The 27,037-nt window shown below is 38.1% G+C and overlaps 2 protein-coding genes across 5 annotated transcripts in view; both read right to left on the reverse strand.

The window, feature by feature from the left end:
• The window catches only part of NCMAP (non-compact myelin associated protein), a 561,420-nt gene that overhangs the window by 327,801 nt on the left and 206,582 nt on the right, over positions 1 to 27,037 (reverse strand). The gene's annotated exons all lie outside the window — the stretch shown is intronic.
• The window catches only part of CLIC4 (chloride intracellular channel 4), an 84,384-nt gene that overhangs the window by 21,282 nt on the left and 36,065 nt on the right, over positions 1 to 27,037 (reverse strand). Inside the window, exons 2-3 of the mRNA XM_033422540.1 lie at positions 22,052 to 22,161; positions 4,994 to 5,119 (exon numbers count right to left, since the gene is read on the reverse strand). Coding sequence (XP_033278431.1) covers positions 4,994 to 5,119; positions 22,052 to 22,161 — 236 coding nt within the window. The remainder of the gene's footprint in view (positions 1 to 4,993; positions 5,120 to 22,051; positions 22,162 to 27,037) is intronic.

Below are 27,037 nucleotides of genomic sequence, written 5' to 3' on the forward strand. Positions count from 1 at the left end.
AACTTTTTTTTGCATTCCCCCCAAACATTGGATTTTAATAATTCATTATTAGTAGTTTTAGCAAACTGCTTGACAAAGCAATACTTTTCAATTATTATGAGCATTCACTTAAACATTTAACAAAAGGAAGGCAAATAATTAATAAAAGTCTATGTGTCAACAACAGAATAGACATGCGCATCCAGGGTAGACTTTCAGATCAGTCCTTTATCACATCCTGTATTATATCACTGACTATTAATGGTAGACTAGCTAAGAATACTTCCATCCTTTAAGAAAGATCTCAAACATTTTCTCCTTCCTTGTGTTAATGAAAGAATAAAGTGTGGTTACACAGTCTATTAAATTATCCCTGTAAACTCAAGTTTCGTTATATTTCTCTTTAAAAAACAAAAAAAAAGGCGGGCTTCCCTGGTGGTGCAGTGGTTGAGAGTCTGCCTGCCTGTGCGTCCGGAGCCTGTGCTCCAGAACGGGAGAGGCCACAACAGTGAGAGGCCCGCATACCACAAAAAAAAAAAAAAAAAAAAAAAAAAGCCTTAACAATAGTTTATAGAACTCTTCTCCAAAATTATCTAGCTTCCTCTATCCTTTTATCAGTAAGTTAGCCAAGTATACAAGCCTGCTTCAGTTAAAAACCCAAATTTCAAAGTTTTTTTGAAAGCTTTTTTTGGGTAAAGTAGTTCCTTCTTTCAAGCAAGGGGAACTGAAAAAAATATCCCTAGAAGAGAAGAAAGATAGTTTCTTCTTTAAAACCTATAGTTACCTAGACCAGCAAAAGTTCCTTGATTTTATCTTTTCATTAGTCTCTAAATTCTAAACAACTCTAGAATAGACAGTTGCCTGTATTTGTACTTGTCATGATTAAATCAGAAATGCTCACATAAAAACCCCTCTGTTCTCAGTATCATCAAATGCCAAAAACATGTTATTAGAAATGCTAGATTCTAGTCCACCAGCTTGTACAACTCTTCTGCCTTTTGTCCTCATCCTATCTGGAATCAAGAAGGCTTACAATCAGTGTGAGTAGGGTCAGCTAAGGACCTGAAGACCTCCTTATCCTACAGAGAAAAGGCAGACAGTCCCTGGCTGCCCTAGAACAGAAGAAAGGAAGAAGAATGTATGTGGTGGTCCCAGAAACACTTCCTCCTCTCATCCTCTAGAAGCAATTCTGCATGACAGAGAACATGCTGTTTGATCCGCATTTCACATTATGTGTTACAGAGCCCACTAAGGGCAAGGTACTCTCAATCCAAACATGCTGTTCCAATGCATATAAATAAAAACTCAACAGAAGTTAAACCTCATCTACTTTTAAAAAAGGATTCATTAAATTAAGTTTGAAAAACACCTTCAGTCCCACTTGGTCATCACAGTAGAACAAACTACCTTTGCTTTCTATATTACCCTTCCTCTAAACTTGAGCTAGCCTTCAATTTTGTACTCACTAAAGCACAATTACAATTAAAGACTCACATTTTACCTTTTATAAAAGTCAAACATAGGTTTTTGTTTTTACGTGACTTTGAAAGTAAGTATGCCAGCTCTGCCACCATGAACTGTGAAATCTTGGACAAATTATTTGGATTACTCATCTTCAGTTTTTTCATAAAGTCTTTGAGATAATCCACAAAATAATCCACAATGCACAGTGCATGGCACATAATCAGCACTTGAATGTTAGTTAATAATAGCAGAGGCATTAGTAACATCAAAAATACTCCCTTCTATATAAAGTAAAATTTTAAACTTTATTTAGAAACTCTTCAGAATATAAACTTCAACATAAAAACAAGGAAAATTAACCACAGAGAGAATTTAGTGGATTATGAACCCTTTATAACAGAAAGATCTCCAAGTTTTAAATTAAATTATTTAAACCGAAAGAAAAGATCATTCCTGGTTAGAGTATCTCTATGAATATGCCCAAATGAAATGAAGCTAAATTTTCTCTATATGAAAAGCAAAATGAGGGAATTCCCTGGCGGTCCAGTGGTTAGGACTCCACGCTCTCAATGCCAAGGGCCCGGGTTCAGTCCCTGGCTGGGAAACTAAGATCCCACAAGCCACACGGCACAGCCAAAAAAAAAAAAAGAAAACAAAAAAAAGCAATGGGAAAATGTTTATTTTCAAGGTCCAATTCAAAAAGCTATGGTGTCTTACAGAGTACTGGATGCCAAAAAAATTGAATATTTTGATATTAGTTCTACTACTTCTGTTAATATTTATTCCCTCTGAGAAAAATAAGAAAGAATAATGAAAATTATTTTTGTTGCTGTTATTGCTGCTATTGTTGAAGCAGAAGGCTAGGAGAGAATATGAGAAAATGCCCATTTTACTGAAATGGTATATAATGTTATCAGCATACTGATTTCAAAAACGTAAATATCCTTGGAAGGATTTACACAACAAACATTTTAGACAATGCTTTAAAACAACATACAACTTCCTTCACAGAGAATGAATGTCATTCAAACTGTTTCTCTATTTTTTTTTTTTTTTTTTTGCGGTACGCGGGCCTCTCAATGTTGTGGCCTCTCCCGTTGCGGAGCACGGGCTCCGGACGCGCAGGCTCAGCGGCCATGGCTCACGGGCCCAGCCGCTCCGCGGCATGTGGGATCTTCCCGGACCAGGGCACGAAGCCATGTCCCCTGCATCGGCAGGCAGACTCTCAACCACTGCGCCACCAGGGAAGCCCTGTTTCTCTATTTATAATTTAATGTTGATACAATGATCATCAGTTATGAGAGGACGATCACTTCCATTAGTGTCTGAGGATAAGATGGCAAATGTGGGAGCTTTCCTTAGAGCTGACAGACTTTAAGAATAAAAAGGGTAAAATATACATACATACATAAAAAGAGTAAAAGAGATCCAGTAGGTTCTATGATGCAAAACAATATCTGAAAAGTTATTTCTACTAAGCTGAGTGCATGTTCATAATAGTTCCTTACTTATGTGTATACAGCTTCAATTTATATTTTTACAAGGATCCCAGTTTCAATTTATCAGTATTCTAACTATATACATGGCCTGGAGGAAAAGACAAATATGGTTTTATTAATGTTGGTCTAGAGAAACTTTACTAGGGATGGAAGGAAGGTTAGGACTCCTGGACAGTAGAGATAAAAAAGTTTTGAGGCTTACATATGGCTGAGTCATTTCACTGTACAGCAGAAACTAGCACAACATTGTGAAGCAACTACACCCAAAAAAATAAAAATTAAAAAAAAAAAGAAGTTTGAGGGTCTTAGAAAGACAGGAAGGAAGGCAGAGAATAAGCTTTAGAATACACGATTAAGAAAATGAATTTTGGGGCTTCCCTGGTGGCGCAGTGGTTGAGAATCTGCCTGCTAATGCAGGGGACATGGGTTCGAGCCCTGGTCTGGGAAGATCCCACATGCCGCAGAGCAACTAGGCCACATGCCGCGGAGCAACTAGGCCCGTGAGCCACAACTACTGAGCCTGCGCGTCTGGAGCCCGTGCTCCGCAACAAAAGAGGCCGCGATAGTCAGAGGCCCGTGCACCGCAATGAAGAGTGGCCCCCGCTTGCCACAACTAGAGAAAGCCCTCGCACAGAAACGAAGACCCAACACAGCAAATATAAATTAATTAATTAAAAACAAAAGTACCAATGCCACCGTGGATGTGAGGATTAAATTAGTCAATGCTTTAAAAAAATAAAAGAAAATGAATTTTAAGCTTAGTATAAGATTGCTAAACAGAGGGCAATTCTGTTCACAATTGAAGATGGGCTAGTTGTAGACAGAGGTGTCATTATTCATATGTCTCCTGGCAGCCTTCCTGCCTACCATCCCCAACCCTGCATGCTATGCTCCAGCCACAGCTTTAGGTCCCCCAAAGAAACACTATTTATTCAAAATTATTTTTCTGCTTGGAACGTCTGTCATCCCTTCATTCACCTGCTAAAGGCCACATTTTTTTTTTTTTCAGTTAAAGCTCAGTTCAAGTGTTATCTCTTTCTATAAAGCCTTTTCTGATTCTACTCACTCTCCCATGGCACCACTATCTCTTCATACGTATTTGACTGCACTTCTTGAGAGCAGGAGCTATCTTATTAACTATTACATCCATAGGGCTTTGTTGCCCAGTAACCGTTTGCAGGATAAACTAATGAATGAAGGAATGAATACTGATTAACTATTATTTTAGAACTCTCTGACCCATTAATCCCAATTCAGGGAAATTTATCTGTATATATGGAGGGTGAAAAACAACTAACAAGAAAAGGTTTGGGCCAGAAGAAACATTCCAGTTTTCAGGATAATGAAACTGGAAAAGCCTAAAAGAAACCAATGATGCTTTGAATCTATGCCAAGATTACATTATGATGAATAGTTGCAATTTAGGTAACTGTCATTACAGTACATCTATTCCTCAACTACACCTCACAATATAGTAAATAGTTGAGTACTTTAAAATCATTAACCATGTGGGCTAATATGCAAGACTGGGGGATCCAGAATACCTCAAAGAAATACATAAATAAAAATGGAATCCCAGGGACACAATCTAAAAAGTTAATTCCCTTGGGTGGTAGCTTCAGAAAGTTACCTTTAAAATGGCCTGATAGGAAATCTCCCAGCAACCTGTACCACACTCCTGCTTAGATATTCTGGCTGGGTTCAGTTCAGTCTTTCCCCATCTTTTCTTCTCCCTAAACTTCTCTCTCATTTTGGGACCTCAAATAACCAGTCTTTCCTGACCTATATCATGTGTCTCAAACCTACTTTCACAAGGTATTCTATAGCTTAATCAGATTCCTACCTTTCTTAGTGTGGCTTACTGGCCTACCTGGCAGCCAATTCTGTCATTTGTGTAGCATTATAATGTATGAAGAGAAGTGCTAGTCATTCCAACTTAATGCTGTGACAATTTAACTCAAGTACAATCAGGAGAAATGTCTCTAACGGCCAGATGAGACAAACTTTAAAGAGATGGCAATATTTCCATGCATATTTTCTTCAATACTCACTTGGGGGGGCATAAGACTTCTTCAAGAAATTCTTCAATCTTATTTACATCCGTTTTGACCTCATTGTTGAAAGTTATAAATGGTGGGTGGGTCCCCGGAGCCAAGTTCTGCAGGTCTGCAGGCTTCCTGTTAGACAAAATAGTGGTCAAAATCAGGTCATTTTTTACTCTAACTGAGAAGCAACAATACTTTACATTCTCAGAGTGATTCTAAATTTTAAAATATATAAAAATGAATAAGAAATAGTATTTTTTCCACTAAGTATAACAGCCACAATAGTACTCTAGTAAGAAGCAAACATCCACAAAGCACATAATTTAGGATAAAAAAATTAAAAGTCTTTGATTTTAACCAAAGACAAAGTTCTTCATTCTCATTCCAAATGTAACTGAGGTACTTATTAGAAATGGAGGTGGAATGAGGGGAAGAAGACTTGGGAAAGTCAGTCTCTAGTCTCAACTCTGGCACCAACTCACTGTGTAAAGACGGGCAAACTATAACTTCTCTACTTCCCTAGGCCTTCCTTTTCTTTTCTGTTTTTTAATAAGGAAGAAAAGCAGCTGATTCCTACAGTCCTTTTCCATAAGATTTCAAATTCAAATGCTACTTCTCCATTTTCCTATAAGTCCAGACTTAACAATGAAAAAGATTATGAGATTTGACTATCTAATATCAAAATTACTTCAATATATAAAAAATAGCATAAACAAAGGTAAAAAGCAACATAGAATGGAAAAAATAGTATAGTAAATAAGAAGGATTTTGTCCAAATTCATCAAAAATTCAAGTAGGTATGGGTGAAAATAAATTGATAAGCAATAGATAAGTGAACGTGTGGAAAAGTGTCCGAGAACCCAATCATCAAAGAAATTCAAAATTAAATAATGAAGAAATTTTCCTCCTATGAATTAGGAGAAACTGAAAATACACAGAACACTGATAAAAATGGTGAAACTGTATGCTACCCTATTAAAAAGCAAAATGGCTCACCGAAGCCTACCAATGAATCCTAGAGTCAATAACATGACAGATACAGTGTGCATCCTAATGATAAAATATGAGGCATACATCACCACCTATGAAATATTCTTACCAAATAAGTCAAACCTGACTCTAAAATTAAGTCTCCTTGGGCAGCTGTCTCTAAAATTGTGATCTAGGGGACCCTTTCATCAGATGGTCCATGAGGTCAAAACCATTCGCATAATACTGACATCGTTTAACTTTTCCACTCTCATTCTCTCATGCCTGTACAGTGGAGTTTCCCATAGGCTACTTGGTGTGTGTCATCACAAGGTAATATATACAGAAGCAGATATGAGAATCTGTTTTCTGTCAAGGCAGACATTAGATAGGTACAAAAATATAAAACAATGCCACTCTTCTCACTAATTTTGTTTTGGAAAATACAGATATTTTTAATTCTTAAAAAATTTTGTGATAACAATGAGTTCATGATTGTTTTACTTAAATGAATTAGTAAATATTTTAAATTTCTCAGTTTTGATTTCTAATATGTAAAATCAATAATAACTGAAAGCTCTTTGAGGTCCTCAATAATTTAAGTGTATAAACGGGTCCTGGGACCAAAAAGTTCATTTACAGGAAACACAAGGAGTTACAGAACAAAGTTAAATGATACCACAAGGAAGCAATGAGCCAACTCCAGAATTTGGGGCAGTGTACAGTTCAACTAATTAGATTTCTACCAGTCAATGGCATGGGGACAAAAAGCCACAAATGGGAGTTTGAAGGGATTGTTGTGGATTAAGAAAAATTTAAGAGACATAACAACAAAATATGAATAGAATTCGTTTGAATCCTAATTTGAACAAACCAGCCAAAGATATGATATTTTGGAGACAACTGGGGAAACTGGATTGTATACTGGGAACTAGATGTTATAATGGCATTGTGGATAGTTAAGGACCTGTCATTATTGTTTGGAGATGTACACTGAAATGAGTAGAGGTGAAATGACAGGATTCCTGGGATGTGCTTTAAAATATTTCAGGGAAAAAAAGAAAAGAAAAGAAAGAACAAGAAGCAAAAAGGGGACAAAGCAACTGGGAGCAAAATCTTAACAGAACTGAAGTTATGGGGAAGTTTATTCTTTCTGTGTATATGTTTGAATACTTTCATAATTAAAAAGATGAACTTAAAAAACTTAAACTTAAAAAAATATTATAATATAATATATTGCTTCAAAGAACTTTTCCCCCTACTATAGACCTTCCTTCCTTCCATCCTTACCACAAATGCATGGAATTTGAATAAATAAAGGATATCTTTAAGTGTGTCACGAAGGTGAAATACTTTGTCATTAAAAAGAATTTTTAAAATAGTGTACCCTAAAAATCTATATTCAGCCCAGATTTTCAGTTATGGTCTTATTCATATCAATTCTCTCTCTTTCTCCCTTTCTTTCCCTCCCATTGCCCTGCACACAGCCCCTTGTCTCTCTCTCTCAATTTAGGTTTGGAAAGTGCCTCATCTATTACTACATTCCAATCAAATATATAAAGACTTATTAATTATCCAATTAGTCCAAATGTTCTAACTCAGAGCCTCCCTCTACTCAAGTTCTAGAGCCTATCTCCTTCCCAAGCCAAAGAAAAATAAGACTATCAACTGCTACAAAAACCTAAGCTCCCAAAGAGAACTTTTTAAAGTCAAAATCTGATTTGATTTTCAACTCTTGATTCTTTTACTGAGCATTCCTTCGTTGAACAAGGTAAAGTTGAGCACGAAATGATTGGAATACATGAAACTTGAGTAAGTCTTCCAGATGCACATTTATTTAAGTAGTGAGGTATGCCTATAAGGTTTCAGTAACTTTTATAAGTATTCAGCTCCAAGTCAGAGCTAATCCTGTTCTGTTTTTCATTTCACTGTTTTTCTCTCCCTGCCTCTGGCCATACCATGCGGCTTGCAGGATCTTAGTTCCCTGATCGGGGACTGAACCTGGGCCCTCAGCAAGGAAAGTGCGCAGTTCTAACCACTGGACTGCCAGGGAATTCCACATTTCATTGGTTTCTTTTTGTTATTCCTTCTTACTCATCATCTTAACCACCTGTTCTTTGATCACTAAAGGGTCCAGCATGCCCAAGACCACAGTCATCTCTAATCTTCAAGTCACCCACTCATGTTCTCACTCAGACTCACATTTGTTCCCACTTATAATTTTACTTCCTACTCAACTCAGGAAGACCTTGTACATAATCAAGAGTCTAGAAGTCCTAACAGTTTAGGGTTTATATATTTATTTTCTAATCCTAACACTTTAAAGTTTAAAAAGGTAGCACAAAGGTAAGCAAGAACAACAGTATCTCACCACAGCAAGTAGGGCTAATAAAACTCTATAAAGTACACAAGAGAAAGAGAATACACACATTTCCCATCAACGCCGGTGATGAGTAAGAATGTTCTTTAATCTCATCATACACAAACTGTGATCACCTGGAAGACATTTTTCTCATTCCAAAGTTATAAAATATATTCACCAACATTTTTATGACTAACAAACTGTCCATTAATGCCTAAATATAAGGTAATAATTTTTTCATGAACAGGGTGGATTTAGGTAAGGGAGAAGAAAGAAATCAATGCTTTAAAATAACCCATAAGGGAGGGCAGCAAAATAAATAGCAGCTATTACTTCTATAATAAATTATGACAGCTTTCAAGATCTCAAAACAAAAGTATTTATTAGAGGAGGGATAAAGTTAGCATGGTAGAGAAGAAAGAACCAAAGACCGAATAAAAAAGGACCTGGTTAAAGTCCCAAATTGAACAGTTCTGCCATTCACCAGCTATGTGACTACGTAAATCACAACCTCTTTGGGTCTAGATTTCCTCATTTGTACTATGGATATAAGACTGGCTCTGCCTGTAAAGATCAAATCAAATAATGGGTGTGACAGTGAACTAAACTTTATGCAAGTGATGAAATTGCAGTTTTAAACTCTATTTGAGTCTGATGGTTCAAAACTGGTTATCTAGCATTAACTGGTAATAAGAAATCTGATTAATATAGAGATATGTAAGTAAAGTGAAACCAGGCGTATGTTTACCAATTTTCCTTAATATTAATGACTAGCGAATAGTCTTTCTTGTTTCTGCTAAAAGGCTATAAAGATTTTTTTTTATAGATGATAAAACTATTTTCAGGATTAACTGCTGAGATAAAGCACAATCATGTTAGGTCCTTACTCCAAGTGAAAGTAAATTTGAGAAGAAACTTTAATGCCCCTAACAGATCAGTAGACGTCAAATAAATGGACAAGCTGTACGCATTGAAGTGACTCACTTAGAAGTTGTTATCAAGTCTGCAACCAGATAGAATCTAAGATTCTTCAACTTCAATTCCTCACTGGCACTCTAAGGTCTCAGGTGTTTCATCTGACCCACAAAGGCTCATTTTTACAGATGCTTCGCAGAAACTTAACATTTCAAGAACTGCAGTGTGAGAAAAATGAAACTGAATAAGCAATGGCTAAAATTTTCAGGACATCTTTGGTTTTTTTCATAAAAGGTCTTCAATAAATATTCAAGAATTCATTCAAATGTTTCCCTTAAGTGATATCTAGGAAAAACAAAATGCATAGAATTCATGCCTTGAGATGAGAGCATGAATATTCTCCAATATTTTGGGGGCTTTTTATTTTCACCACTACTTACCAGAGTAAGTTTGTTTCTAGATGAAGAAAAGGAAATATATAAAGAGAAAAAACTAGGGGGGACCTTCAAGATGGCAGAAGAGTGAGACGTGGAGATCACCTTCCTCCCCACAAACACATCAAAAATACTTCTACAAGTGGAACAACTCCTAAAGAACACCCACTGAACGCTAGCAGAAGACCTCAGACTTCCCAAAAGGCAAGAAAATACCCACGTACCTGCGTAGGGCAAAAAAAAAGAAAAAACAGAGACAAAAGACTAGGGATGGGACCTGCACCTCTGGGACGGAGCTGTGAAGGAGGAAAACTCTCCACACCCTAGGAAGCCCCTTCACTGGTGGAAACAAGGGGTAGGCGGCGGGGAAGCTTTGAAGCCACGGAGGAGAGCACAGCAACAGGGGTGCAGAGGGCAAAGCAGAGAGATTCCCGCACAGAGGATCGGTGCCAACCAGCTCTCACCAGCCTGAGAGGCTTGTCTGCTCACCCGCTGGGCCGGGCGGGGGCTGGGAGCTGAGGCTTGGGCTTCGGAGGTTGGATCCCAGGAAGAGGACTGGGGTTGGCTGCGTGAACACAGCCTGAAGGGGGCTAGTGTGCCACAGCTAGCCGGGAGGGAGTCCGGGAAAAAGTCTGAACCTGCCGAAGAGGCAAGAGACCATTGTTCCGGGGTGCGGAAGGAGAAGGGATTCCTTTCCCGTGTGCCCACAGTAGGCAGAGCACCACCTAAGTGAGCTCCAGAGACAGGCGCGAGCCATGGCTATCAGCTCGGACCCCTGGAGACGCGCATGAAACGCTAAGGCTGCTGCCACTGCCAACAAGAATCCTGTGTGCAAGCACAGGTCACTATCCATACCACAGCCCCCGGAGCCTGTGCAGCACGCCACTGCCAGGGTCCCGTGATGCAGGCACAACTTCCCTGGGAGAACACACGGTGCCTCAGGCTGTTGCAACATTACGCCGGCCTCTGCCGCCACAGGCTCGCCTTGCATTCCAATTATGACTACCGTACCCCTCCCTCTCCCTGGCACGAGTGAGCCAGAGCCCCCTAATAAGCCGCTGCTTTAACCCCCTCCTGTCTGGGCAGGGAACAGATGCCTGAGGGCAACCTACATGCAGAGGCGGGGCCAAAACCAAAGCTGAACCCCGGGAGCTGGGCAAACAAAGAGGAGAAAGGGAAATTTCTCCCTGCAGCCTCAGGAGCCGCGGATTAAATCCCCACAGTCAACCTGAGGTACCCTGCATCTGTGGAATACCTGAATGGACAACGCATCGTCCCAAAATTGAGGCGGTGGACTTTAGGAGCAACTGTAGACTTGGGGTTTGCTGTCTGTGACTGATTTGTTTCTGATATTTATGTTTATCTTAGTTTAGTTTTTAGCACTTGTTATCATCGGTGTATTTGTTTACTGGTTTGGTCGCTCTCTTCTTTTTTAATTTTTTTTTTAAGTTAATAATTTATTTTTCTTTCTTTTTTTCTCCCTTTTCTGCTGAGCTGTGTGGCTGACAGGATCTTGGTGCTCCAGCCTGGTATCAGGCCTGAGCCTCTGAGGTGTGAGAGCCAACTTCAGGAAACTGGACCAACAGAAACCTCCTGGCCCCACGTAGTATCAATCTGCAAGAGCTCTCCCAGAGATCTCCATCACAACGCTAAGACCCAGCTCCACCCAACGGCCAGCAAGCTCCAGTGCTGGATGCCCCATGCCAAACAACTAGTAACACAGGAACGCAACCCCACCCATTAGCAGAGAGGCTGCCTAAATTAATACTAAGTTAACAGACACCTCAACACCAGACGCAGCCCTGCCCACCAGAGAGACAAGATCTAGCCCCACCCACCAGAACACAGGCACCAGTCCCCTCCACCAGGAAGCCTACATAAGCCACTGAAACAACCTCACCCACTGGGGGCAGACACCAAAAACAACGGGAACTACGCCTGCAGCCTGCGAAAAGGAGACCCCAAACAGAGTAAGTTAAACAAAATGAGAAGACAGAGAAATATGCAGCAGATGAAGGAGCAAGGTAAACACCCACCAGACCAAACAAATGAAGAGGAAATAGGCTACCTGAAAAAGAATTCAGAGTAATGATAGTAAAGATGATGCAAAATCTTGGAAATAGAATGGAGAAAATACAAGAAACGTTTAACAAGGACCTAGAAGAACTAAAGAGCAAACAAACGATGAACAACACAATAAATGAAATTAAAATATCTCTAGAAAGAATCAATAGCAGAATAACTGAGGCAAAAGAACAATAAGTGACGTGGAAGATAAAACAGTGGAAATAACTACCGCAGAGCAGAATAAAGAAAAAAGAATGAAAAGAATTGAGGACAGTCTCAGAGACCTCTGGGATAACATTAAACGCACCAACATTCGAATTATAGGGGTCCCAGAAGAAGAAGAGAAAAAGAAAGGGACTGAGAAAATATGTGAAGAGATTATAGTTGAAAACTTCCCTAATATGGGAAAATAAATAGTCAATCAAGTCCAGGAAGCACAGAGAGTCCCATACAGGATAAATCCAAGGAGAAACATGCGAAGACACATATTAATCAAACTATCAAAAATTAAATACAAAGAAAAAATATTGGGCTTCCCTGGTGGCGCAGTGGTTGAGAGTCTGCCTGTCGATGCACGGGACACGGGTTCGAGCCCTGGTCTGGGAGGATCCCACATGCCATGGAGCAACTGGGCCTGTGAGCCACAACTACTGACCCTGCACATCTGGAGACTGTGCTCCACAACGAGAGGCCGCGATAGTGAGAGGCCCACGCACTGCGATGAAGAGTGGCCCCTGCTCGCCGCAACTGGAGAAAGCCCTCACACAGAAACGAAGACCCAACACAGCCATAAATAAATAAATAAATAAATAAATTTTATAAAAGAAAAAAATATTAAAAGCAGCAAGGGAAAAGCAACAAATAACATACAAGGGAATCCCCATAAGGTTAACACATGATCTTTCAGCAGAAACTCTATAAGCCAGAAGGAAGTGGCAGGGCATATTTAAAGTGATGAAAGGGCAAAACCTACAACCAAGATTACTCTACCCAGCAAGGATCTCACTCAGATTTGACAGAGAAATTAAAAACTTTACAGACAAGCAAAACTTAAGAGAATTCAACATCACCAAACTAGCTTTACAACAAATGCTGAAGGAACTTCTCTAGGCAGGAAACACAAGAGGAGAAAAAGACCTCCAAAAACAAACCCAAAACAATTAAGAAAATGGTAATAGGAACATACATATCGATAATTACCTTAAATGTAAATGGATTAAATGCTCCAACCAAAAGACACAGACTGGCTGAATGGATACAAAAACAAGACCTGTATATATGCTGTCTACAAGAGACCCACTTCAGACCTAGGGACACATACAGACTGAAAGTGAGGGGGTGGAAAAAGATATTCCATGCAAATGGAAATCAAAAGAAAGCTGGAGTAGCAATTCCCGTATCAGACAAAATAGACTTTAAAATAAAGACTACTATAAGGGATCCATCCAAGAAGAAGATTGCAAATATTTATGCACCCAACATATAGGAGCACCTCAATACATAAGGCAAATGCTAACAGCCATAAAAGGGGAAATCAACAGCAACACAATAATAGTAGGGGACTTTAACACCCCACTTTCCCCAATGGACAGATCATCCAAAATGAAAATAAGGAAACACAAGCTTTAAATGACACATTAGACAAGATGGACTTAACTGATATTTATAGGATACTCCAACCAAAAACAATAGAATATACTTTCTTCTCAAGTGCTCATGGAACATTCTCCAGAATAGATCATATCTTGGGTCACAAATCAAGCCTTGGTAAATTTAACAAAATTGAAATCGTATCAAGTATCTTTTCCGACCACAACACTACGAGACTAGATATCAGTTACAGGAAAAAAACTGTAAAAAATTCAAACACATGGAGGCTAAACAATACACTAGTAAATAACCAGGAGATAACTGAAGAAATCAAAGAGGAAATCAAAAAATACCTAGAAACAAATGACAATGAAAACATGATGACCCAAAACCTATGGGATGCAGCAAAAGCAGTTCTAAGAGGGACATTTATAGCAATACAATCCTACCTCAAAAAACAAGAAACATCTCAAATAAACAACCTAACCTTATACCGAAAGCAATTAGAGAAAGAAGGACAAAAAAACCCCCAAAGTTAGCAGAAGGAAAGAAATCATAAAGATCAAATCAGAAATAAATGAAAAAGAAATGAAGGAAACAACATCAAAGATCAATAAAACTAAAAGCTGGTTCTTTGAGAAGATAAACAAAATTGATAAACCATTAGCCAGACTCATCCAGAAAAAAAGGGAGAAGACTCAAATGAACAGAATTAGAAATGAAAAAGAAGTAACAGCTGACACTGCAGAAATACAAAGGATCATGAGAGATTACTACAAGCAGCTATATGCCAATAAAATGGACAACCTGGAAGAAATGGACAAATTCTTAGAAAAGCACAAGCTTCTGAGACTGAACCAGGAAGAAACAGAAAATATAAACAGACCAATCACAAGCAGTGAAATTGAAACTGATTAAAAATCTTCCAACAAACAAAAGCCCAGGACCAGATGGCTTCACAGGCAAATTCTATCAAACATTTAGAGAAGAGCTAACACCTATCCTTCTCAAACTCTTCCAAAATATATAGCAGAGGGAGGAACACTCCCAAACTCATTCTACGAGGCCACCATCACCCTGATACCAAAACCAGACAAAGAGGTCACAAAAAAAGAAAACTAGAGGCCAATATCGCTGATGAACATAGATGCAAAAATCCTCAACAAAATACTAGCAAACAGAATCCAACAGCACATTAAAAGGATCATACACCACGATCAAGTGGGGCTTATCCTAGGAATGCAAGGACGCTTCAATATACACAAATCAATCAATGTGATACACCATATTAACAAGTTGAAAGATAAAAACCACATGATCATCTCAACAGATGAAGAAAAAGCTTTCAGCAAAATTCAACACCCATTTATGATAAAAACTCTCCAGAAAGTAGGCATAGAGGGAAGCTACCTCAACATAATATAGGCCATATATGACAAACCCACAGCCAACATCATTCTCAATGGTGAAAAACTGAAAGCATTTCCGCTAAGATTAGGAACAAGACAAGATTGCCTACTCTCACCACTATTATTCAACATAGTTTTGGAAGTTTTAGCTACAGCAGTCAGAGAAGAAAAAGAAATAAAAGGAAACCAAATCAGAAAAGAAGAATTAAAACTGTCACTGTTTGCAGATGACATGATACTATACACAAAGAATCCTAAAGATGCTACCAGAAAACTACTAGAGCTAATCAATGAATCTGGTAAAGTAGCAAGATACAAAATTAATGCACAGAAATCTCTTGCATTCCTATACACTAACAACGAAAAATCTGAAAGAGAAATTAAGGAAACACTCCCATTTACCATTGCAACAAAAAGAATAAAATACCTAGGGATAAACCTACCTAAGGAGACAAAAGACCTGTATGCAGAAAACTATAAGACAATGATGAAAGAAATTAAACATGATACAAACAGATGGAGAGATATACCATGTTCTTGGATTGGAAGAATCAACATTGTGAAAATGACTATACTACAAAAAGCAATCTACAGATTCAATGCAATCCCTATCAAACTAGCAATGGCATTTTTCACAGAACTAGAACAAAAAATTTCACAATTTGTATGGAAACACAAAAGACCCCGAATAGCCAAAGCAATCTTGAGAAAGAAAAACGGAGCTGGAGGCATCAGGCTCCCTGACTTCAGACTATACTACAGAGCTACAGTAATCAAGACAATATGGTGCTGACACAAAAACAGAAATACAGATCAATGGAATGGGATAGAAAGCCCAGACATAAACCCACACACGTATGGTCACCTTACTTTTGATAAAGCAGGCAAGACTATACAATGGAGAAAAGACAGCCTCTTCAATAAGTGGTGTTGAGAAAACTGGACAGCTACATGTGAAAGAATGAAATCAGAACACTCCCTAACACCATACACAAAAATAAACTCAAAATGGATTAAAGACCTAAATGTAAGGCCAGACACTATCAAACTCTTAGAGGAAAACATAGGCAGAACACTCTATGATATAAATCACAGCAAAATCCTTTTTGACCCACCTCCTAGAGAAATGGAAATAAAAACAAAAATAAACAAATGGGACCTAATGAAACTTAAAAGCTTTTGCACAGCAAAGGAAACCAGAAACAAGACGAAAATAGGAGAAAATATTTGCAAACAAAGCAACTGACAAAGGATTAATCTCCAAAATACATAAGCAGCTCATGCAGCACAATTTCAAAAAAACAAACAACCCAGTCCAAAAATGGGCAGAAGACCTAAACAGACATTTCTCTGTCGAAGATATACAGATTGCCAACAAACACATGAAAGGATGTTCAACATCACTAATCATTAAAGAAATGCAAATCAAAACTACAATGAGGTATCACCTCACACTGGCCAGAATGGCCATCATCAAAAAATCTACAACCAATAAACGCTGGAGAGGGTGTGGAGGAAAGAGAACCCTCTTGCACTGTTGGTGGGAATGTAAATTGACACAGCTCCCATGGAGAACAGTATGGAGGTTCCTTAAAAAACTAAAAATAGAGCTACCATATGACCCAGCAATCCCACTACTGGGCATATACCCTGAGAAAACCATAATTCAAAAAGAGTCATGTACCACAATGTTCATTGCAGCACTATTTACAATAGCCAAGACATGGAAGCAACCTAAATGTCTATCAAGAGATGAATGGATAAAGAAGATGTGGCACATATATACAACGGATTATTACTCAGCCATAAAAAGAAACAAAATTGAGTTATCTGTAGTGAGGTGGATGGACCTAGAGACTGTCATACAGAGTGAAGTAAGTCAGAAAGAGAAAAACAAATACCATACGCTAACACATATATAGGGAATCTAAAAAAAAAAAAAAAATGGTTCTGATGAACCTAGGGGCAGGGCAGGAAAGGAATAAAGACACAGATGTAGAGAATGGACTTGAGGACATGGGAAGGGGCAAGGGTAAGCTGGGATGAAGTGAGAGAGTAGCACTGACATATATACACTACCAAATGTAAAACAGATAGCTAGTGGGAAGCAGCTGCATAGTACAGGGAGATCAGCTCAGTGCTTTGTGACCACCTAGAGGGGTGGGATAGGGAGGGTGGGAGGGAGACGCAAGAGGGAGGGGATATGGGGATATATGTATACATATAGATGATTCACTTTGTTATACAGCAGAAACTAACACAACATTGTAAAGCAACTATACTCCAATGAAGATGTTTAAAATTTTTTTTAATTTTAAAAAAATTAAAAAACTGGATGGTGAATACTCATCAAAAAAAAAAGAAAAAACTAAAATAAGATACAGAAAGAAAGGGAAAGACAGGAATGAAAAGGAGACATCTTATAGGAGCTAATACTTTAAGCAACTTAAGTGGCTTAATTGCAATTAAAATTTAATTCAGCACAAACAATTGGAGGCCCTCGGGCTGGTGGCTCGGTTCCAGCTGCTTGGTATAAAATGAGTACAGCACAGCCACAGGACACTGGAGCTGGTCCTTAAAAATGACCTACTGTAACTAGTTGACTCACTAAATGGAGAGAAAAAAATACGAAGTATGTAGACTTACACGTTAATTGAGTTCCCTTTTAAAACTTTAAAGGTGTTGATTTTCAAGGCATAGAATTATTTCATACAAATCAAGAGAATGCTGGACACCAGATGGCAAATAAGCAAAAAAAGGTAACAACACAAATCTTTGGTTTCAGATCACTTTACTCCTATTAATTATCCTTCACTAGATTTGCTATATTCTGACTAATACTAAAGTCACTAACTGAATGACTGAACTGTGAACATCAAACCACACACACCAAGGTCCCAGTTACTAAGTATTTTGTCTGTGTGTCCTGTTCAACCAGTTAAAGGATTTTATTTATTGTGATTAAATGTGGTATACTGCTGATCTCTGTCTACTTTAATGTCAACTTGTGGAGCAATCATTTTAGAACAAAATAGCACCCATGGAAAGGTATCAAATTCAGCTTTTATAATACTCAACAGATTTTATTTATAGTTTATAAGCAGAGTTTATACTGACAACAGGTTTAGAAAATCTTTCACTAACAATCCATTTTTCTATTTCAGCTCTTAGTGGCCCCAACAGGATTTTTCATCTTTGAAATTATCTTGAAAAAGAACATAAAGACATGTGGCAGTGGCAGTGAAATTCTGTCCGTCTCTGTCTCTATCTCTCTCTGTCTCTCTCTCTCTCTGTCTCTCTCTCACACACACACACACAGGGTATGTATACATGTGATTCAAAATGCATTCATGAGACCCATATCTTGAATTGTAGGACCATTCTAACAAGGTCTTCACATAGCCCAAGTCAACTTTACAAAGGGGAAGAACAGAGTCTGTACTTTCCTGACTGACCAGCAGCAGGAAATGATTTCTCTAAAAGGCTGGCCTGTTCCACTCCACTTAGTCTCTCTGTATGTGTTATTCATGCTGCTGTGTACTGAAGATGTACCTGGAACTCAAAACTGATCTCTCAACTTGCTGAAGACTATTTTCAGAAGGGTAGAACCACAGAGACATAAAAATGAAAGCAAATTACCTGAAGAATCTATTTGGAAATCAGATTTTGTTCTGAGTTTATAACTCCTTTTAAGATATACAGAACTATCAGTTTTATAGTTCTGCTGTAACATTTTAAACTATAACAAAATTGTTAAAGTTTAAACTATTATAATAATAATGCAAAACCTTATGCCATGATCATGGCAATTTACTTGTGGGTCTGACTCATACAATGTTACAAATGGTATGCTGACTTCTGAAGCAGAAAGAACTGGTGACACCACAAAGGATGAGACAGTTTCAATGTTTAAGGTGGGAATGGGAAAAATGAAAACAAATATTTCCCAGACTTTTAAAGTGGTCTTCTCCAATTTATCTATTTTCTCAGAGAATATCATGGAGGAAGAATTTTATTCACTGGTAATATAGCAGATATCACTGCTTTTACAATAAAAAGCTTATTTCTTAAAGTTATCATTTCCACTCTCATTTCCCAAAACCAGAAGAGTTTACCGTAACAACTATATGGCCACACTCAGCTATATCCAAGTCAATGACTCAGTGTATATATGTATGTGTGTCTGTCACTCTCTCTTATTACTGTTCTCACGCTTCCTTCTTTCTCTTCCCCCAGCCTACCTCTCAGGCTTATCTGTGCTCTAATGATGCTGATCTCTGATTTAAGAACTTCTGAGCATAATGAAGATAATGGAAGTCTTCAAATAAAGTTCTTGATCACTGCCATGAACCTGTCAGCCACAAAGGCCCTGTAACACCAGTGTGATAAAAATAATAAATTATATTCAATAATAGGTCTGAAAATGGTCTGATAACAGTAGTAAAAAGTACCCTGAACAGTGTTTAGCACGTAATAGACAATGAAGAAACGTTAGTTTATTTTTCCCTTCTTTCTTACTGAGATTAAAAATGAGGTAACTGACCTCCAAGAAGATGAGACAGCTTGCCCAGCGAAATCAGAGAAAGGGCTCTCTCCACACAGAACCAGGTCTCTACCCTTAACACTTTCTGCTATGCCATGGTTGCTCCCCTTTTGATGACACATGATAACATCCTGAAATGTGTCCCATATTTTAATATTTTCACTTATATTTACCTGAAGCTTTTGTTCAAATGGCAGTTGATATAAACCTGAATTCCTAAAGCCTGGGAACTATTTTTTTTTTAATCTGAAAGTTCTGTAATACGACTGCAGCATAAACAAAAAATTAGGTTTAGAAATTACTCCCACAAAAGTATGAAGGCAGCACTCGCAGGAAGCAATGGGAGGTTGTTCCAAGCCTCACAGGGGCATATGCATACCACCAGCATAGTCACTAACACCGACTGAGCTTCAAAGAGAACGTGTTACACAGTGCCGGAACTAGAAACTGGCTTGTTCTTATGGATGAAATGTCATTTAACAATAATTTTTTCAGAGCAGAGAGTGGGCTTCTAAAAAGCTCTCAGTAGAGTTCTATTGCTCTCCGCCAGTTTGTTCTGGGATCAGTACATTTCACTAAGAAATTAGGCAATTATCAGGAAAAGCAGGAAAATAAGCACTATAGGCACCAAATCTTTCTCCCCCACAGCTTTCTAAAAACAATCATATTTAAAGTTTTAAAGTTAAGAATATATTATGAAAGGTACTTTTTACTACAGCATGTTTTAGTCCTCTGTGACAACTTTATTTTATTTATACTGGGTTTTTTTTTGAGCCAACGTTCACTCTCTTGGGGTACCTTCTCTTTGAAATCTTACTTAAGACTATATATATAAGCATGTAAACTCATAGAAAAGGTCTGGAAGGATGGTAAAGAGCAAACCTAAATGCAGTTATCTCTGTGAAGGGGAACCTGATGACCAAGGTTAGGGATGAAGGGGACTCATTATCATGTACTACTTGTACACTTTTAATTGACCTTAAGAAGGATTTTTTTATATGTACTGTAGACCTAAGACTTTTAAAGAAAGCTAAAGAATATAGGCTCCAGTATTAAGTGTTCTCTGTAGATTTTACACAAAGCTCTAGGAAATAAACACACGTCTTCTTTGAGTAGCAAATTTTCTAATTAGGAGGCCCTGAATCTTTCATCCTACTTCCCATGTGTCACCTTTTACATGTAGGGCACATTACTCCTAAACATATACAAATCCCCAAATATCAATCAACTTCCAAGAATAACGCCATCAAAACTTTGTAAACGAAAAGTGAAACAGATGACTTAGAAACAGCCGTTATGAGTTCACTTCCTTTTCTGAACCAGATTCCCATTCCCATTCCCATGGTTCTATTACTGGTGTGCACCACAATCAAGCACTGTATTGAGCTGTTCAAAGAAGGCTTTTTCAAAGCATGTTAGTCAACTCACTTGCTCCAAGCCAAAAATGGAATAGGAGAAATCCAAGTATTTTAAGACACACTAAGGGTGTGTTCTTGGCGGCACGGTCTATTTTTAGGAGTTATATTGGGAAACTCCCTTTGTGAATGCATGTAGGAAAAAAACAGTAATAGAAGGGTAACTATATAAATTATTTCATTCTTACAATAGCTCTGTCCAATATGAGCTAGGTATGTCTTCAAATGAGCCTGTAGTTCTTACAATTCCCAAAGGCTTATTTCTACATTCATATATATAACCAAAGGGGTTCCTGGAAGACTTTATGGCTTATTTTCAATAAATAGATTTTAAGTCTGCAAAATCTCAATTAAGTGAAGTAAAAAATAAATTTTAAAGAACTGACAGGGGTCCCAGAGAATGCTAACCTAGAACAGGGAATGGGATTACAGCTGTCAGGTAATTCTCACATTGTGATGCCCAGAAGGAGAATGTTCATGAATTCTGCTCCCCATCCAGTGATAGCCTGTCATTATTTTTTCTTGGACACTGCACATGTCTAATAAGCTTAAAAAATAAGTAGCAAAGCATTTTTTGCTTTGTGGCATTTGTGTCAAGAGGAATACATTTCCACTGCCAAATCCCAGATTCTCTATTGGTAAAAATGTTCTCAACCCTTGGGTTAAATCTTTTTTTTTTTTAAGTATGAATGTTCTTCGCCTCAGACCTGTTTGCTAAGGGAGAATAGAAGTTACTGAGTAAAAAAAGCTTACTGCTCTCAGGGCTCTTCTCAGCCCTCTCCACTTTGGCCTGTAGAGAGAAAGTCAGAAACAACCCTTCACCTAGCAAGAACAATCACAGGGCCATAGATAACTGCTCTTATTCTATAATTGTGTTTAACCAAATATGGTTAAAATCATATTACAGAAAACTCCCATTATGTTTTGAAAAGTAGATGAAATGAAAAAGACCACAGCAGTAATCAGCCTCCAAAAATCCCACTCTTGGTTTTAAAGATCCAGATTGTATAGGCCATGTGTCTACGAGCACATTTGAGGAGTCGTCTGCTTAGAAAGTTCTGCATAGTTACATGTTTATCTGTAAAGTCAAAGATTTCACTGCTTCTACCCTAAAACAGCTCCTGGTGCTGCTCTTGATATTATAAGGTAAACATACAATAAGCCCCTAAAAAGACTGAGAGGCCACAAGCAATATACTTACATTGTGAATTATCCATAATACTTATACAAGTTAAATGTGCCCATAAATCAGCTGAACTTTAATACATTTCTTTATAGAACATATGCAAGCAAAGTGAGGGATGAGGAGAGGATCAAACTGAGAACATCAAGTTGATCCCCAACTACAACCAAATCTTACCTTTTCAGGTCAACAGTTGTGACACTAAACACAACTCCTTTGAGCCAAAGAATCATGAAGAGCCTCTGGGAAAAGGGGCAGTTTCCTATGCTTTCACCATCACTGCCAGCCTGGAAACAGAAATAAACATTAAAAAATAAGGCCAAAGTGATGATACACAAAACAATAGACCTTTTCCTGAATTTTAGTCAAGGGTACTAGGAGACAGGAAAAGTTGCATTGTGGAAGGAAGAAATTCAGGTCTTTCATTTGCCTCTTTCTCTTTTTTTTGTTTTGGCCACACTGCACGGCTTGCAGGATCTTAATTCCCTGACCAGGGATTGAACCCAGGCCCTCGGAAGTGAAAGCACAGAATCCTAACCACTGGACCACCATGGAATTCCCGCCTCTTTTTCTTAAAAATGGCCAGTCTAATATAGCGCTGTCCAAGAGAGCTATCTGCAATGATAGAAATTATCTGAATTATCACTGTCCAATACAGTAGTTATTTGTGATATATGGCTAATGAGTACTTAAAATGTGGCTAGTTCAAATGAACTGAATTTTATTTACTTTTAATTAATTTATATTTAAACAGCCACACGTGGCTAATGGCAACCTTACTGGACAGCACAGGTCCAATCAATCCCTAGGGGGTACATATATCCTTGCGTCAGGGCAAAGACTATCATAGGTTTTATGAAACGTAAGTCATTTCTTGTTCTATGAAACAGTATTCTTTACAGGGCAACATGAAAAGGGAAACGTGTGCCTCTCTCCAAAGGGTAAAATAACTGCCAACCTCCCCCACATTAAGCAAAATTATTCATGGGACTTCCCTGGTGGTCCAGTGGTTAAGACTCCACACTCCCAAGGCAGGGGGCCTGGCTTCTATCCCTGGTCAGGGAACTAGATCCCGTACGCTGCACTAAGAGCCCACATGCCGCAACTAAAAGATCCCATATGTCACAACTAAGACACAGTGCAGCCAAACAAATAAATAAATATATTTTTTTAATTATTCATTATAAAAATCCCATACCTTGTTTACACATTCCTTCAGGGAACAAGAAAAAATCAAAAGATATCTTTATAATAAGTTATTTGTAATCCTACTTAATAAATGAAGCAGTTGACTTCCCTGAGCTCTACGATAACACAATTTTCCTAAAAATTAGAGTGGGACAAATCTTGAATTCCATCAAGTATGCCCCCCAAGTTTAAAAAGGAGGGAAGGGGGAGGAGGAAATGAAAGAGCGAGCAAGCAGGCTGGAAGAGAACATTCTGACACTCACTAGCAGCCAACACAGCTCTCTTCACCATAAAGTCTATGAATAGAGCCAGAAACTAACTTTCAACAAGTCACTCAAAGATGCTGGTAGAAGTACTGTTTATTATCCTGAAGTAAGTCTCAAAAACTTCAGAAGGCATTTCAGTAAAATGCTACATTAGTAAAGTCATTAATTCCTAAACTAGTGGGGAAATGGAGGGGAGTTAAAAAAAATAAAAGCAGTTACCTGATTAAATATAATACAGGGGACTCCCCTGGTAGCGCAGAGGTTGGGAATCCGCCTGCCAATGCAGGGGACACAGGTTCGAGCCCTGGTCCAGGAATCCCATATGCCGTGGAGCAACTAAGCCCATGCACCACAACTACTGAGCCCGCGTGCCACAACTACTAAAGCCCACGTACCCTAGAGCCCCTGCTCCACAACAAGAGAAGCCACCAAAATGAGAAGGCTGCACACTGTACTGAAGAGTAACCCCTGCTCGCCACAACTACAGAAAGCCCATGTGCAGCAACAAAGACCCAACGCAGCCAAAAATAAATAAATAACTTAGCATGTGCACTCTTCAGGATAAATCTGGAAAACGCCTTTGTATTAACTGCTCTCCTAAAACTCATGACAATTCAAATAAGAAGTACTGCCATGATTAAGTTTTTCCAAAGTCATAACAGCACCAGAAAATTGGAGGCTACTAGCCAGATGATGTTTTCATAAAGTAGAGTGAAACTGTGGAAAAACTCGGATGTCCAGTAGTCATAAATCAAAAACTCCCTCCTTTAATACAAGTTGTACTAGTAAAATTCCATTTCAACAAAGTTAAGAATCAAAATTACTCTCTTCAGTATGAATTACAATAAATACAACCTATTGGTACAACTGACTGAGGAGGTGAGGAGGATATTATGGTATAATGGAAAGCATACTACACTGGGAATCAGGGTATCTTATTCTGCATCCAGTTTTTATTAATGTTAAAAATGAACACATAGCATCTAAAAAAAGTATGCTTTTTTTTTACTGCTTCTAACAGTAACATATACACTCATTTAAAATTTTTTTTATTAAATGAAATTCTTTAAATTCTATACTGCTTTAAAATTTTCAAAAAATTTCACACACATGATTTCATATAATCCCAAAATAACCCTTTTTTACTCCTACCACTCTATTGCCCCTTCCCCCTCCACTAGTAACCACTAGTTCGTGCTCTATATCTATGAGTCTGCTTCTTCTGTTTTATTCACTAGTTTGTTGCATTTTTTAGATTCCGCATATAAGTGACATCACACAGTATTTGTCTTTCTCTGTCTGACTTATTTCACTTAGCATAATGCCCTCCAAGTCCATCCATGTTGCTGCAAATGGCAAAATTTCAACCTTTTTTATGGCTCAGTAGTATTCCATTGTATACATACACCACATCTTCTTTATCCATTCATCTGTTGATGGGCACTTAGGTTATTTCCATACCATCACAATTGTAAATAATGCTGCTATGAACATTAAGGTGCATGTATCTTTTTGAATTAGTGTTTTTGTGCTTTTTCAGATATACATCCAGGAATGGGACTCCTGGGTCATACAGCAGTCCAATTTTTAGTTTTGGGGGAAACTTCCATACTGCTTTCCACAGTGACTGCACCAATTTACATTCCCACCAATAGTGTCCAAGGGTTCCCTTTTCTCCACATCCTTGCCAACATCTGCAATTTGCATTCTTTTTGATGATCGCCATTCTGACCAGTGTAAGGTGATATCTCATTGTGGTTTTCATTTGCATTTCCCTGATTATTAGTGATGTTGAGCATCTTTTCATGTGCCTATTGGCCATCTGCATTCCCTCTTTGGAAAAATGTCTATTCAGTTCTTCAGCCCATTTTTTAATCTGATTGTTTTTTAATGTTGAGTTGTATGAGCTGGTTATATATTTTGTATATTAATGGATATTAACCCCTTATCGGTCATATCATTTGCAAATGTCTTCTTCCATTCAATAGGTTGTGTTTTCATTTTGTCATTGGTTTCCTTCACTGTGCAAAAGCTTTAAGTTTCATTAGGTCCCGTTTGTTTATTTTGCTTTTGTTTCCTTTGCTTTAGTAGACGGATCCAAACAAATATTGCTGCAATTTATGTCAAAGAGTGTTCTATGTGACTTTTAAGTTAATCTATATCAAAGGAAGCCATTTTATAAATTTAGACAGCTAATTTAGATAGAATCCATGCTAAAGGTAAAACTTTAAAACCTCACTTATCTATGTTTTCCTCTAGGAGTTTTATAGTATCTGGTCTTACATTTAAGGTTTCTAATCAATTTGAGTTTATTTTTGTGTATGGTATTAGAGAATATTCTAATTTCATTCTTTTACATGTGGCTCCAGTTTTCCCAACACTATTTATTGAAGAGACTGTCTTTTCTCCATCGTATATTCTTGTCTCCTTTGTCGTAGATTAATTGACCATAGGTGCGTGGGTTTATTTCTGGGATTTCTATCCTGTTCCGTTGAACTATAAGTTTGTCTTTGTGCCAATACCATACGGTTTTGATTATTATAGCTTTGTAGTATAGTCTGAGGTCAGGGAGCATGATTTCTCCCCCTCTGTTCTTCTCTCCAAGATTGTTTTGGCTACTTGGGGTCTTTTGTGTTTTCATACAATTTTTTAAATTATTTGTTCTAGTTCTGTGGAAAATGCCATTGGTATTTTGATAGGGATTGCACTGATCTGTAGATTGCCTTGGGTGTTATGGTCATTTTAACAATATTAATTCTTCCAGTCCAAGAACATGGTATATCTTTCCATCTGTTTCTGTTGTCTTCAATGTCTTTCATCAGTGTTTTATAGTTTTCTGAGTATAGGTCTTTTACCTCTATTCTTTTTAAAATAAAAACTGAAACACTACAGAAAGTCAGAGTTCCCCTACCCTTGAACCATTCACTAGTTATTCTTCTAGATTTTTATTTTCTATGTACACACTACTTTTTTCTTTTAAACGTGTGATCACACTATACAGCTTTTTAAAATATTTTATTCCCAAACTAATATAATCAACCCTCTGGAGGCTGTAATGCCCCCACCAGGATGGTATCAGAGAAGGCCAAAGAGGGAGCCAGGCTTTAAACCCTGCCAGCCAGTAATGAGAAACCCCCCTTTTTCTTGGTCGGAAGAGAGGGAAGCAGAGGGGTGTCAGAGGAGGAGGCCTAGTAGAGTAGTCAGGACTTTCAACATCAACCAGCTGTAATGAGGCCACCTCGACTGGGGTGTCAGTGGACACATGGGGAGTTGGAACCCTCACCCCTGCCCAACAATAATGAGCAGGCTTCCCACCTTGGGTATCAATGGAGGCCGAGTGGGGCACCTGGACTTCTATCTCCACTTGGATGGCTATGTCCATCTGGCTTCTCCTTCCCACTGCCATTCTTCTCTCCCCTCCCCCTCCAGAGCAATGTCAGAGAAGTCTTATTTGAGTGTCAGAGAAGTTTAAACAGAAGGTTTAAACAAGATCCAGAGTTTCACAACATAATAAGAAAATGTTCAGGTTTCAACTGAAAATCCCTTGTCATACCAAGAACCATATCAAACTGAATGAAAAAATGCAATCAAAAGATGTCAACATCAAGATGACATAAATGTTAGAATTAGCTGACAAAGATCTTAAAGCAGCCATGATAAAAATGCTTCAATGAGCAATTATGAACAGCTTAAAATAAACATAAAAATA

This window comes from Orcinus orca, chromosome 1 (genome assembly GCF_937001465.1).
Source record: "Orcinus orca chromosome 1, mOrcOrc1.1, whole genome shotgun sequence".
Classification (NCBI taxonomy): Eukaryota; Metazoa; Chordata; class Mammalia; order Artiodactyla; family Delphinidae; genus Orcinus; species Orcinus orca.